This window comes from Phyllopteryx taeniolatus, chromosome 16 (genome assembly GCF_024500385.1).
Source record: "Phyllopteryx taeniolatus isolate TA_2022b chromosome 16, UOR_Ptae_1.2, whole genome shotgun sequence".
NCBI lineage: Eukaryota > Metazoa > Chordata > Actinopteri > Syngnathiformes > Syngnathidae > Phyllopteryx > Phyllopteryx taeniolatus.
The window spans coordinates 15,606,523-15,621,530 of record NC_084517.1 but is presented as its reverse complement, the minus strand read 5'-3'; the positions used below and the strand labels follow the sequence as shown (position 1 = coordinate 15,621,530).

Below are 15,008 nucleotides of genomic sequence, written 5' to 3'. Positions count from 1 at the left end.
CTAAGGATGCTCACATCACACTTATTATATGTTGATCCGGATCTGATCCAGTTCATCCCGCTGATCGTGGAGATCTGCTGCCGTCTGGTGGAGGACATGGGTCTGGAGTACACGGGGATCTACCGCGTGCCTGGCAACAACGCCATGGTGTCACTGCTACAGGAGCAACTCAACAAGGGCGTCGACATCAACCCGGCAGAGGAGGTCAGGAATTAATATGCCAAAATGTGGTGTTACACTTTTAATCCCTTAAAACAAGCGCACGAGCTCTCGGGCTGTGCCAAATCAGTTTTGGGTAAAAATACTGTAATTTATTGTATCTGGTCGAATATTTCTTCGTTTGTTTTCAAATATGAGCCATTTTTTTGTAATTTAAACAGGAAGCTGCATCATTGTCTCCTCTTTGTTTCTTTTGTTGTGGACAGAAGTGGCAGGACCTCAACGTCGTCAGCAGTTTACTGAAATCTTTCTTCCGGAAACTTCCGGAACCACTCTTCACCAACGGTGAGTACGCACACGCACACACCAACACACACACACACACGCTTTCTCTCTCGCTTGTGAGCTCTCTCCACACTTTCTCACTCACACACTCAAAGGTGACTTCCTATGTGTCGTCTCTGCAGACAAGTACAACGATTTCATCGACGCCAACAGAATGGACGACGCATCGGACAGACTGAAGACCATGAAGAAGCTGGTACACTCGATTGTGTTCACACTCGTTTAAACCGGAATAGTCGATCCTGAGTCATCATCATATTCCTTGTGCGTAGATCCGAGACCTTCCCGATTATTACTACCACACGCTCAAGTTCTTGGTGTGTCACCTGAAGACGGTGGCAGACCATTCAGATAAAAACAAGGTGAGTGATAGGACCGTAGTCACAATTTATTAGCATTTGGTACTGCACTGCAATATGTAGAAAAGTGATATTTTTGGGTCTACTTGGAAAAAAAAACTTTGTATAATTGCATTTCATGAGAATAATATTCCCTTCCCACGCTGATATGGAAAAAAAAATTTTTTTTTCATGGCAAAATTGTGAAATTTGTTAAATGTTTTATGGTATTATACTGTGTTTTTATGATAAAATCTGTAATTTCTGTTGCAAAGTATACCCTTTTCATGGTAAGTATTGCTCTTTCATAGACAAATATTTAATTTTGGGGCGTACAATATGGTTCACGTGGAAAAATATAGTCTAAAATGTGTTGGCATAGCAAATCTAGTGTTTTTTGAGAATATACTATGTTTTTATCGTAGAACCTTTAGTTTTCATGGTAAGTAAGTATTGCTTTTTCAAAGAGAAATATATCCTTTTGGGGGCAAAGGATATAGTTAACATGGCAAAATATTGTGTATTTATATTTATAGGAAATACTGCCAAAGTTTCACTTTTTTTTGTCTCAACATTACAAAGTTCAATGGCCAGATGTTGTGCTTTGCAGGTTAAATACAGCACTTTTTTAGCATCATAAATCTTTTTAATGGATAAAATATAAGAATGCAAGTTGGGGAAAAATGCCTTTTCTTTAAAAAATGCTGTTTTCCGGCAATGCACCAAGATTGAAAATTCTCCAGCGACAAACACATTTTTGAAGGTACTGTGTTTTGTGGGAGATATACTGCTAAATATTGTATCGTGTGTGCAGATGGAACCCCGTAACCTGGCGTTGGTGTTTGGGCCGACGCTAGTGCGTACGTCCGAGGACAACATGAAGGACATGGTCACGCACATGCCAGACCGCTATAAGATAGTGGAGACGCTCATACAGCATGTGAGTACATGGGCGCACGCACGCACACACACACACGCGCATCCCTATGCTCACATATACAGTGGGTACGGAAAGTATTCAGACCACCTTAAATTTTTCACTTTGTTATATTGCAGCCATTTGCTGCAAAATCATTTAAGTTATTTTTTTTACCTCCTCATTAATGCACGCACAGCACCCCATATTGACAGAAAAAAACAGAATTGTTCACATTTTTGCGGATTTATTAAAAAAAAAAAAATTGAAATATCACACAGCCATAAGTATTCAGACACTTTGCTCAGTATTTAGTAGAACCACCCTTTTGGGCTAATACAGCCAGGAGTCTTTTGGGGAATGATGCAACAAGTTTTTCACACCTGGATTTGGGGATCCTCTCCAGTTCTGTCAGCTTGGATGGTGAACATTGGTGGGCAGCCATTTTCAAGTCTTTCCAGAGATGCTCAATTGGGTTTAAGTCAGGGCTCTGGCTGGGCCATTCAAGAACAGTCACGGAGTTGTTCTGAAACTACTTCTTCGTTATTTTAGTTGTGTGCTTAGGGTTATTGTCTTGTTGGAAGGTGAACCTTCGGCCCAGTCTGAGGTCCTGAGCACTCTGGAGAAGGTTTTCGTCCAGGATATCCCTGTACTTGGCCCCATTAATCTTTCCTTCAATTGCAACCAGTGATCCTGTGCCTGCAGCTGAAAAACACCCCCACAGCATGATGCTGCCACCACCATGCTTCACTGTTGGGACTGTATTGGGCAGGTGATGAGCAGTACCTGGTTTTCTCCAAACATACCCCTAGAATTAAGGCCCAAAAGTTCCATCTTGGTCTCATCAGACCAGAGAATCTTATTTCTTACCATCTTGGAGTTCTTCAGGTGTTTTTTAGCAAACTCCATGCGGGCTTTCATGTGTCTTGCACTGAGGAGAGGCTTCCGTCGGGGCACTCTGCCATAAAGACCCGACTGGTGGAGGGCTACAGTGATGGTTGACTTTCTGGAACTTTCTCCATCTCCCGACTGCATCTCTGGAGCGCAGCCACAGTGATCTTTGGGTTCTTCTTTAACTCTCTCACCAAGGCTCTTCTCCCCCGATTGCTCAGTTTGGCCGGACGGCCAGCTCTAGGAAGGGTGTTTATTGTCCCAAACGTTTTCCATTTCAGGATTATGGAGGCCACTGTACTCTTAGGAACCTTAAATGCAGCAGATTATTTTTTGTAACCTTGGCCAAATCTGTTCCTTGCCACAATTCTGTCTTTGAGCTCTTCAGGCAGTTCATTTGACATCATGATATATAGACAGGGGTGTGGCTTTCCTAATCAAGTCCAGTCAGTATAATTAAACACAGCTGGACTCCAATGAAGGTTAGAACCATCTCAAGGATGATCAGAAGAAATAGACAGCACCTGAGTTAAGTATATGAGTGTCACAGCAAAGGTTCTGAATACTTATGTCTGTGTGATATTTCAGTTTTTCTTTTTTAATAAATCTGTAAAAATTTCAACAATTCTGTTTTTTTTTTTCTGTCAATGTGGGGTGCTGTGTGTACATTGAGGAAAAAATGAACTTAAATGATTTTAGCAAATGGCTGAACTATAACAAAAGAGTGAAAAAAGGGGGTCTGAATACTTTCCGTACCCACTGTACATACACACTTTTTCACGCTCACACAAACACACACACACACACCCATTGTAATGATGTCAAAACAAAGGTTTTCTGTCATTGTTGCAGTACCTCTGGTTTTTCAGTGAGGAGCCAGACAAGGATGAAAAGGTATGTACGAGCAAATCTCAATGTAATAATAATAATTAGAATAGTAATAATAATATTTTCTATACAGACGCCAGTGGACACTGAGGACGTGCAGCCTGCCCCCAACATCGACCACCTGCTTTCCAACATCGGGCGGACCGCGCTGCTCGGCGACGCCTCAGGTGAGCGCCACCGCTCACCGCTAGCACACTAACACTCGCCTAGCTGTAGCTACATGCTAACACTGCGTCGCAAGCCAAAAGGAGGGAAATGGGTGCCCGTACATAGTTACTGTGAGAGCACCAAAAACAGGCCTCAACTAAGACACACAGGGCATTTATAAAGCTGTCGTTCTTGTTAAGTTATTTGTGGAAAAATTATTAATATTTGCGTAAAATTAGTAATGCAAGTTGTCTGTCTCAAGTCAGAATTCCCTCCTTTCCATTGGCGCTGCAGCGTGTAGCATGAGAACGGAAGTTGGTTGGTGAGCATTTAGTGTTAGCTACACTTTTTTTCCCCTGCCCTCTCTGGTCTCGTTCTTTGCATTTTTCCCTGCACGTCGCTCATCTTGTGCCTTTCACTCTGCTTCACTCTCTTAGCTGAGCCTGTGGAGCAGCCACTGCGGTAGGACGCCAACACGTGCGTGTGTGTGTGCGTGTGTGTGTGTGTGTGTTATGTGTCATGGTGACCGTGCGACTTTTTCCCCCAGTAGCAACCAGAGGTGTTTGTGAGAGCATATTGTGAGAGCATTTTGCCTTCACTGTCACCAGGAGTGTGCGTGTGTTTGTGTGTCATGGTGACAGTATGACTTTTCCCCCACAGTAATAAACTGAGGTGAGTGCATGTTGCCTTCACTGTCCCACTTGTTTGTGTGTGTGTGTGTGTGTGTGTGTTTTATAATTGCTGCATTGCTCTGTCACTGACTTCAACTTTTGATGATCTTTCTGGTGTTGCCTTTTGTATTAATTTCCTTGTTCCCATCGAAATCGTTGTCTATCCTCCTCCAGTGTGCGTGTGTATAAAGTGAGATGGCGAAGAGGAAGTCAGACTTGGTGTGGTGCCCATAAAATTTTGAGCACAAAATTGCTCTCCTGCCCTCTATTGGTGGATGGCTGTGACTGACAGACTGACAGCCATGGTTGCCACACCCATATTTTCATGACATCACAAGAATATGATTAATAATCCCACCAAGTGCCTCTGTGCCCTTCTCCCAAGACTCTTTACTTTTTGTCACTAAATGTCGTCATCTTTTCCCTTCAGACTCCACCAACAGTGACTCAGCGAAATCCAAGGTAACGTCTCGTTATGTTCCTTGCTTGAGTTCACTGTTCCTTTTAGGGCGTGTATGTACTATCATATTAATGCGATGGCTCCTCTCGTAAGTTATTCATACTAACCGCCAATTTTCACAATAGAAATATAATCAATGACTACAAATAATTGGGAGAATGATGGGGGGGAAAAGAAAAAGTCCACGACACGCTTGGTTAATATTGCATGCACAATGTACATGCCCTACAATTAATGTGATTGCATAATTAAATTGACTCAAAAAATTCCCAGTCAAAAGTCCACTGCACTCTCGGGCCTGTGTGCGTGCAATGTTCAAAGTGTATTTCACCTTGCACAATAGAAGTTAAAAAAAGGACTAGAAATAACCCACAAAGTTAAAAAAATAGTCCACAGGAGGCTCAGTCAGCCATGCGCAAGGTAAGTTTCATATGATTAATACAGTCGCTCCTCTTGCCAGGTATTCATCATTATAACCGACACTTTGTACCATAGAAATAAACACAATGACGGGGAATAATCCACACATTAAAAAAAAAACAAAAAACAGTCCACCGCACTCTTGGTCACATACACGTGCACATACAATGTACCATTGCTCCTCCTGTCACTTATTCATGATGAACACCGTCACGCACAAAGGAAATAAACAGAATAAATACATATAATCCACAAGAATGTCCACGGGATGCCCGGTCACACACTAACATGTGCGTGCAATCTAACATCATTAATTTGATTCTTCCTCTCACTTATTTTTAAGGCTAACTGCCACCTTGCACAATAGAAGTAAACATAACAACTGGAAATAATCCACAGAATCAAAAAAGGCCACAGACTTGTGCCTTAGCGGCTCATTTTGCCAGTTATTCATAATAACCCAATAGAAATAATCTACAAAATCAGGAGGGTTTTAGTAATCCAGCGTCCTGCCTCGTCCTCAGGGCTCCTGGGGGTCTAAGAAGGACCTCACCGCCAAGGACTTCCTGACTCTGTCCATCATGTCGGCGGTGACGGGCCGCAAGCGCCGGAAGCGTCACAACGCCCGGCGGGTGGGCAGCAGCACCGACGACGACTCAGAGCATGAGCCCGTCATGGCGGAGGAGGAAGAGGAGGAGGTAGAAGTGGGAGACAGCGCACCTCACGCAGAGGGAGAGGAGGATGATGATGAGGAGGAAGAGGAAGAAGTGGAGAAAAACGAGGTGAAAGCAGAGGAGGCGGTTGTGAAAAATGGGAAGGAGGAAGAGGAGCCAGGAGGAAGGGCAGACGCCCGCTCCATCGTGTCGGGCTACTCCACGCTGTCCACGTTGGGCCGCAGCCTAGGGGCGGAGGACGCCGACGACGAGCACAGCGAGCTGGTGAGCGAGACGGACAACGAGAGCGGCTTCGCCTCGCGGGAGCGCCCCGGGAAGCCGCCGCCCCCGCCCCGCAAACCCTCGGCGGTCACTGTTGTCGCGCCGGAGAAGGCCGACGACGGCGGCGGTGCGCGCTCCACCACGCCGTCATCCACGTCTTCGTCCCACAGGCTACACTCCCGGCCGTCCTTCAACTCGCACAAGCTCATCCAGTGCGACACCCTCGCACGGAAGAAGATGAAAGCTCGCTCGCTGGACCTGCTGGAGATCCCTGCCGCCGCCGCCACGAGTGACAACGCTCCAAGGACGAGGAGGGACACGTCATCAGGAAGCAGCCAGGACAATATTCGCCCATCCTGGGCCAGGATGGTCGCCTTGCCGCCGCCCCCCAGCGAGGCGGCGTCCTTCACCCCCTCCGCCAAGTCCCTGGCGGAGCAGGTGCGCGCACGACTGCTGGGCTCGGCAGACGACCTGCGCAGCGTGGGCATGCGTAAGCCGCTGTCGCCCGAGAGCCGCCGCAAGAGGCGCGCCTGGCGCCGACACACGGTGGTGGCGTCGCCCACCGAGGTGCCGATCGAGAAGCGGCCGCCTTTGGCAGTCACCGAGTTCCCACTCTCTCCGGCCACCCCTAAAACGCCACCGCCGCGAGGCGATGATGGCGTCAGACGAGGGTCTTCCGGCCGCCAGGCCCCCACGTCCAGGTTCCACCAGTATCTATGAGCCGCAACGGGATGACGATGATTGACGAGGAGAGACACCTCATCTGGAAGCAGCCAGGAGAATCTTCGTCCAATCCGGGTCAGACTCGCTGCTCCCTCGATAGGGTCACTGAGGTGCAGAGAGATAAGCTCATCACAGAGTCCCTCACTCTCCTGTCACACCCAAACGAGACCACCGCGGAACAATAACTGCATCAAGCGAGGGTCTTCTCGCCGCCGCCCCCGGTGAGGCAGCATCATTCGTGTGCCGAGCGGTCGTCGCTGTCCATCACAGAGTACCCACTTGCTCCCCTCAAACCTAAAACAACCCCACCACGGGGGCAATAACAGCGTCAGGAGGATCTTTCCGACACCGGGCGCCCACGTCCAGGTTCCACCAGTACCTTTGCGGGGTGGCACCAAGCCACCATCCCAGGGAGCGGCGCTCCCAGGACGAGGAGAGACGCATTGTCAGGTACCAGCCGGGAGAATCTCGGGCCAGGCCGGCCACCCCGCCCACCCCCACCCAGCTGCGGGTCAGCGCACTGGCTTGTTTAGTTGTTTTTTTAATCTCAGTCATTTGCCAAAGCTTTCTGGTTTTGTTACTTCTTCTACATGTGTGTGCTTTTATAGGGTGGAGACGTACTCTGACCTCATCACCACGACCACTGTGCAAAGGTTTTGGGTCACCACTAGACTTGTTTTAATACCAGACGGCCATTTGAATCCGTTAGAAATTGATGGCGGATACATAAAAAAAATACCACCAGAGGCGCTAGTTGAGATTCACTCTCAACACCTTCTAAAGAAGTGCCGTCGCAAAATAATTCATGTTAAATTGTTTAAACAAACAAAGTTCCTTTTATTGCCATTTAATGTCTACAACATTTTTATTGCATCCCCAACATGTCACGGCACCAGCATAAATAGATGCCAAAAGACAAGCTTCGTTACGTACTTTTGCTTTTAAAGTCACGGTTTGAGTCACATCGATTTTAGTATAAGGGAACAAAAGGCAAAAAAAATCTCAGCATTGCATTGATCTTAGCATAGCAATGTGTTAGCATTAAGCTAGTGGGGGCATTTTTAAGGCAGTTTTTGGTCGTTTTAAATATACGTGTAATTCTTTATTTTATGGTTAGTTTGACAGTAGCCTTCAACTAGGAGTGGCAGTAAACAGCTTAGACTTTTTGGGAAGAACTGTTTGTTACACGAGTTGTCAAAGTGCTGCTTGTGAAGTGAGTTCACTGCCACCGTACAGCGCTCATATCCCAAGCTTGCACTCGCAAGTCAAAGCGGAAAATCAGATGTACTTTGGCTCGTATCTCGAAAATCTTAGTCGGGTCACTTGTATCCAAAGGCACCACTGTATAACTAATATAATTGTAAGCCACTCCTAACATTATGCACAGTTTGAACATTAACACTGCGCTTCAATATAGGAAAAAAACTGTTTGAGGGTCACTAGTTTAATGCACTCAGCTCTGATGGTGGCCCAAACCTTTCGAACAGAGTTCCCACTGTCTTTCCCACGTGAATTTCCCCTGGAAAACGGTGCTTCTTTTTTGGGAGAGGGGAAAAAAAATTCCAACCATTTCATGTGATCGCGGTTGGCTTCTTTTTCCTCCCGTGTTTGTGTTGTAACATTTGTACAAAGCCTTATCATTATTAAGTTGTAAATAGAAGCATTTTGTTTTTAACCTTAACAATAATACTTTTTTTTTTTTTTTTTTTTTTTTAAATTTATGGTTTACAAACATTTCCTTCTCCAGATGCTACTTGAAATGTTCCCTTAATATATTGTTTGTTTATAGTATTGTGATGTTACAGCTTACGAAGGCCTTTTTTGTGTCAGGATAGTTGTTCGTTGTTAGCTTTTTAGCTGTTGCTACGTCAACACGTCCTGTCATCACTTCCTGGTCACGTGACTTCTAACCTCACCTCTTTACTTTCAAGCAAGTGCCTCCTTTCTGGAATGTTTCGCAGTGCCATGCTGGCTTCTTATCTCCTCCTCCTCCTCCTTCCACCGCTCACTTCCAAAGATGTGTACAATGAATTCATAAGGGAGAGGGAAAAAAAAAAAAAAAAAAAAAAAGCACACTATGCACTCTCCCATGTGGTGTAAACTAAAAGGTGTCGCTCGTGTTTTCGTTGTACATACTTAATATGTAACATATTGTCTCTCGTGTGTAAATTTTTAGAATGGCTTATGAGTATAACTCTGCTTAGCTTATTATATATATATATATATGATGTAAATAAACAGATGTTTAAAAACGTGTTTTTATTACTGAATCTCAGTAGCGCCCTCCAGTGGATTGCAGGTGAGGAAGCACCCAATTTTTAAAGCTGCAAGCAGTGATGATTGGACTCTCAAACCAAAGTAGCCATCTTCCTATTCAATTTCAGGCATGGGTCCTTGAGACTTGTTTCATGTGTCCTGTTATGACAGACATGCCCACCCAATTCCGTGTGGGTCATCTTAATGCAGAAGTGAGTGGAGGAATTTAATTTGCACAGTGCTTTGCTTTCATCTTGTGGCATCTATAGGCAGAGTTGGGGAGTAACAAATTATATGTAATAGGATTGTAATTTAAGTACAAAATGCATGTAATTGTAATACATTACTGGGAGAAAGTGTAATTAAACTAGTTGCTTTTGGTTTGCTTACCAATTTTGGTTCCATTTGAAAAATAGCCACAAAAACTCATCTCACTTCCTCCTACTAAAGACGACGCTTGTGATTGGCTTATGTCATTCTGTGGTTGTCTCAACCATGACATTTCCCCCGATATATGACATTGAATCGCCATCTTGTGGTGCAATCCATTTATTTGAGAATTTTAAAAGGTTAAGACTATAGTTACACAAAAGAATATCGACTTATCAACAGTTTCATCTTTATAATTCTGGGCTTTTTAATGGAAACATCCACTTACCCGGGTTGTCATATAAAGCAATGTCTAAAGTGTGCACATTTGTCATTAAGTCAACAAGGTATGGTAGTTTAACACGTTTATACATATAATGCAACAAACCTTTTTATAATGTGTTATTAGGGAGCATTGAAATAGTTATGCCATTACATTTTCAACAGGGTAACTTGCAATTGTAACCGACTACATTTCCAGAGTAATCTTCCCAACTTTTTATAGGTATTTAAAAAACATTTGGGGGGGGGGGCGTGAACTGGTGAATCTTCGGGCATTTTGAGGCCTCCAAAAAGTAATCAACAGCTATTTCAGGAGGGCCTTCACACTAATAGGTCAAGTGTATATTGACACACAAATGCGTGTTAGTTAGTCACACACATGATTTTTATTGAATGCTGGTAACACAAAATGGTAAACATTGGACTTGACTGGCATGATTGGTTGTCATCTTTCTTGCGGTTGTGATGGACAAAATGCAACAGAACGTTTGTAAATTTAAAACATTTTGACAAGAAACTTAAAGACCGAAAAGAAAAAAAAAAAAAACATTTAAAGTCCATACAAGATATGATGACTTGTTGACAAAAAGTCCTAATACGAAACAGTTTTTGCTTTGATTTTTTTTTTTTTAAGTCCAGATAGGAAAAAGTATTTTGTGGGGGATTTATTTCTTCACTACCTCAGGCCAAATGTTGACAAATATAAATTGTCCAAATGTTTTTTTTCCTCTCTTAACTTTGGGCCAAATATAGACAGACAAAAAAAGTCAAAAATAGGTTAAAAAAAAATCTTTTTTTTTGCTCATGTTTTTAAAGCTCGGTCCAAAAGTTGACCCCCAAAAAATTTTAATGAAAGTCCAGTTTGGAAAAGGTAGTTCTGTATTTTGTATTTATTTATTTTTCCTCTGGCCAAATGTTTATTCCCCTCCCCCAAAAAAAGAAAAAAGTTCAAGTCCGGATAGGAGAATGTCGTGGTTGTTTATTACCTTGTTGTGAATAGTTTGCCAAGCGTCCCTAATTGTCAGTGGCGGGCTGGCTCCGCAGCAGGAGCTCCGTATTCTGAGCCTTCAGTCTCTCCAGCTCCCGCTCCAGCTCCCGAAGGCGCGCTAGAGGCTCCTCCACGCTCATGCCGCCACCTCCGGGCTCCAGGGCGGCGCGCCTCAGCCGGTTGTTCTCTTCCTCCAGGCGGGACATGCACTTCTCCAGCTCCAGGTACTCCCTCACCAGCTCCTGCTTGGTCATGTTCTGCAGGCTCTCGACGTGGTACATCTCGTAGGTCTCGGAAAAGTCCCGCTGGAGAAACTCCCCGCCGGCGTTGCCCGGCCTTCCGATGCCGTCGCTGCTCCCCCCGCCTCCTCCTCCTCCTCCGCCGCCAGCGCTCCCGTCGTCGTCGTCCTCGTCGTCGTGCTCGAACAAGTCCTCCTCGCTGCCCGTGTCGTCCGGCCGCCGCGCCTCGGTGTTGAGGTCCGGCTCCTCGCGGTCGTGTTCGTCCATGAGGAACTGGGTGGTGTTGTACGGAGCCACCGGGAGCCCCTTGGCGAACATCTCCTCGCGTAGACGGGACGCCCTGGCGGTCTCTCGCTCGTCAAGCGCCTTCCGCTCCTCCCAGGAAAGTTTGTAGTAGGGCTTCCAGTGGCGCTTCTTCTTGGCGGCGCGGCGCCGGTGACGCTTCCTGCCGAGGCGGGCGTCCACCACCAGGCCGGTGTCAGAGTCGACGTGGAGCACCCCGGGCGGTGGCGGCGCGTCCCCGGCGTTGGGGGACTCGTTTCCGGGACACACCCCCCTCAACTTGTCGTTGTTGACATCCTTGTGGTGCTTGTCGCTCCTCTGGCGCCCTCTGTCGCCGTTGTGCGGCGGTGCAGCCCGGTGGCCGGCTGGGAGATGCTTGGAGCCGCCGCCGCTGCTCCCACCTGATGGGCTGGCCGAAATTTTCAGGTGGTCGGTCTGCTCCGCTGGTTCTGTCATCGTGATGCGCTTGATTATCTTTCTTCAAGTTTCTCAACGCATTTTAAAACCCCTTACTATTAAAAAAAAAGTTTGTCAAATTGGATTTTTACCACAGTTTATCTGTCAAATATCCACTATGACGTGTAAATAACGCCCCCCAAAAAGGTTGTGAGGAAAAAGTGTCAAAAAGTCAAACAAATGACTAAACGACACTCCTCTGAGCTTTTGACACTGTTAACCGTTTCAGCGCTGTCACAGCCCCGCGTCCGCCCAGAGACAACGTCCCGCCGTCACAACAGCGTCCAATGTGCGGCTCCAGTGGAGGGAGCTTGCATTTATATACGCGCTCCGCCTCCAGCCGCGCGCACGCCGTCGCTCGCCTCGGCTGATGGTTTATGGGACATGTATTTCTGACCCTCGCACGTCGCGTTCAAAACGGCATGATCTGGACTACAGGGTCCACAAGGCTCAGATAAGTGACGAGGGCGATGGCCAATCGGATGGCGAGATGGCGAGAGCTGGAGCGTCAACCTTTCTCGACGTGGATTGGACGAAAGCACAATTTTGCTGTTGCTAAGCTCATGGAATTTTCTTATTGGACGGCTTGGTTGTCTATCGAAATGACGTCATTACAACCAAGAACGCAGTCCCGGCCTTCACTTGGGCGCTACTACCTTTTAATTCCGGGTGAACATTCAAAAATATCAAAATATAAACACGAAGAAGCGCTTGGGAATGGCTATATATCGTCCCTAAACCAATTAATAACATGTTAAAGTGAAAATTTATAGCTCGTTGTTACAAACCAACGTCGTAATCGAACGTCAAACGTACGCGCAAAACACACTCCCTCCCTACCTTTAAAGCCAAGTGAAGAAGCCCTCTCAAGGAAGCTAGTCCGTTTTTATTGTTCGTAAAGAGAAACGCTTTATTAACACTCATTTCCCGCACGCTATTAAGTGTGGACTCTAACGGTAAAGAAACGCGTAATTTCCGTGTGAATTTGACCGATAAATTCTTTGTTGCGAGTATTTCGTAGCGTCGCGCGGAGTGATACGAGCCGAGGGTGAGGGTTGTTAGAGAGGGCTGGCGGAACTCTGGAATCAGCGTAAACAAACGGCAAATGCAGTAAAGCCTACGAGACGAGCACATCTCCGAACCCCTCGCAGTTAAAAGGGTGGGTCAGGCGAGACCAACTTTGCTCGAGAATACCCTTTTGAAAAACGACTCAACGGAGCGACGTCGAGAGCATATCAGCGACAAAGAATTTTCTCTCACGAAGTGCAGCGCTTATGCCGTTTTACACGTGTGTGGAACACGCTAAGGATAAGCTAACTTGCTAACGTGGCCTAACGTTGGCTTTTTCCTCACGAAACAACACGTCAAACAAATGAAGTCACGCTAACCCCCACCACCACCCACAAACAACACATTCAATGACGTATGGCGGTTATTAAATGGTAGCCCAAAATGTAGAGGGCAATAACGCCATAACAGACTCCGTCAATACTGCGACAGTGGCGAACAAGTTCCTTCGACGCGAAACAATGCAAGCGGTCAAAAGTAACAAGCGGCCCAGTCAGCTTCCAATAAACACGTCCTTATTGTTTACGATTTCATTTTAGTCACAGTACGTAACGAACAAAGTAGATAAAGCTTAATAAAACCAATTTCGCGCTCACGCCGATGTATGTCTGTTCATGCCGCGGTCTGGTGTAATTGCTGGAAACGTGCCACTTCCCGTAAGGAGTTCCGCATAACTTGGCTATTTAATCGTACAAAACATTTACATTGCGTCTTAATTTCGTCGAGATTCTCTCATCTACAAGGCTCCAACGTGCTTTAAAGCGGCCTTTGTACGGAATAAACTGGCGTAAGCAACCCCCTGACGCTAATTCATTTCAGGAATTAGACTGCACCCCGTCCTCGGTGCTAGGCTTGGTAGAACTAGCAAACTAGTTTTTCAAGACGCACACAATGTTCTCTGAAATGTAAATTAAATGTGTCATAAGTAATCAAAGAGCTGTGCATTTGGTTATTATTTTTATTTTGTTTTACTGTTTGGAGTAAAGAAACAGTGGTACCATGTTAAACTGATCTTGCTTTATTATTTTGTATTTGGTCAGCCATTTTGACTTGTTAGTGACTCCTACTAATAGTAGTAGTAATACTAGTATTCGTGGTACAATAGGGGACTCCAATGGCTCCTTTAAACTATTTAGAGGAAACACAGTGGTTCCATGTTTAACTGATTCTGCTTAGCTATTTCATGCTGTTTGTTCAGCCATTTTTATTTACTCGTGACTACTAGTATTAGTAGTAGTATACTAGTATCAGTAGCGTAGTATCAGTAGCGATAAAGGGAATCCAGTGGCTCCTTACTTTTAAGGAGTAAACAAACACAATGATACCATGTTAAACTGAGCCAGGTCAGCTATTTTTATATATATATATTTTTGGTCAGGCATTTTAACTGGCTCATGACTACTAGTGATAGCAGCAGTAGTAGTAGTATGACAGGGGAATTTACTGGCTCCAAACAACGCAAGGCCTTCTGTTTCCACTAATAGAAGCAGGCCCAGTTAGTCAGAGCCAAATTGCAGGCAAGAGTCAGTTAATATGAAACCTTTAATGGCAGAAAAGATTGAGAAATCACAGCCAGGGCTTGTCAGTGTTGTGGTTGGACACGGAAAGAGGAGGGAGCCAGAGAGCTGCCACCGCTGCTGCACAGATCACATCTTGTGCGGATTAGCAAACTTAATCTTAACATGGCCGCCACCGCCACTGGTGCAATTGAAGGAAGATGAAAGATGGATTTTGTTGTCCAGGCCTTCATCTTCACCAGGCCTTGGAGAGCCCTTTCAATGTGCGTGCTTCACATTTGTAAATATGCCTCTTTGAGACTTAGTCAATCAGACTTAGTACACACAGTGACACAACATGAAACTAGTGTATCATTTTGCATTTTATCTGTCCACACAAGATGCATTGCACTCAGATTGTTATAGAGCAGTAACCGTAGATGACCACCAGGTAGCGCTGCTACCTCAGTGATTGGTACATCGTTTTTGGTGCTTCAAGTGTCTGTTTACTCAAGAAAAAAATTTTTTTCCAGCTGGATCAATGCAACAGACAGTTTGAAGGCTACGTGACGTGTACCGTCTTCTTGGTGGAGGCTATTTGTCATGCTACAAACACAAATATGGCATCCATGTTTTGAAAAATTAAAGGTGAGCGGTGCATGCATTTGATGACACCACT

The 15,008-nt window shown here is 45.4% G+C and overlaps 3 protein-coding genes across 12 annotated transcripts in view; 2 read left to right on the top strand and 1 right to left on the bottom strand.

The window, feature by feature from the left end:
• Positions 1 to 8,629, top strand: part of LOC133465605 (rho GTPase-activating protein 23-like) — a 64,589-nt gene extending 55,960 nt beyond the window's left edge. For all 10 annotated transcript variants that reach the window (XM_061748586.1, XM_061748585.1, XM_061748584.1 and 7 more), the window contains 9 exons: positions 52 to 204; positions 426 to 504; positions 627 to 700; positions 777 to 866; positions 1,657 to 1,782; positions 3,502 to 3,543; positions 3,611 to 3,704; positions 4,786 to 4,817; positions 5,760 to 8,629. In XM_061748586.1, coding sequence (XP_061604570.1) covers positions 52 to 204; positions 426 to 504; positions 627 to 700; positions 777 to 866; positions 1,657 to 1,782; positions 3,502 to 3,543; positions 3,611 to 3,704; positions 4,786 to 4,817; positions 5,760 to 6,890 — 1,821 coding nt within the window. In that variant the 3' untranslated portion in view covers positions 6,891 to 8,629. The remainder of the gene's footprint in view (positions 1 to 51; positions 205 to 425; positions 505 to 626; positions 701 to 776; positions 867 to 1,656; positions 1,783 to 3,501; positions 3,544 to 3,610; positions 3,705 to 4,785; positions 4,818 to 5,759) is intronic.
• hexim1 (HEXIM P-TEFb complex subunit 1) lies at positions 6,861 to 12,075 on the bottom strand. The gene is made up of 2 exons (XM_061748601.1): positions 10,787 to 12,075; positions 6,861 to 6,998 (listed from the first exon to the last, which is right to left on the bottom strand). The coding sequence occupies exon 1, from the start codon at positions 11,763 to 11,765 to the stop codon at positions 10,815 to 10,817; it is 951 nt and encodes a 316-aa protein (XP_061604585.1). The 5' UTR covers positions 11,766 to 12,075; the 3' UTR covers positions 6,861 to 6,998; positions 10,787 to 10,814.
• Positions 12,076 to 12,654: 579 nt separating this feature from the next.
• plcd3a (phospholipase C, delta 3a) overlaps positions 12,655 to 15,008 on the top strand; it is a 30,435-nt gene continuing 28,081 nt past the window's right edge. The window contains exons 1-2 of the mRNA XM_061748594.1: positions 12,655 to 12,924; positions 14,863 to 14,977. The gene's annotated coding sequence lies outside the window, so the exon portion shown is untranslated. The remainder of the gene's footprint in view (positions 12,925 to 14,862; positions 14,978 to 15,008) is intronic.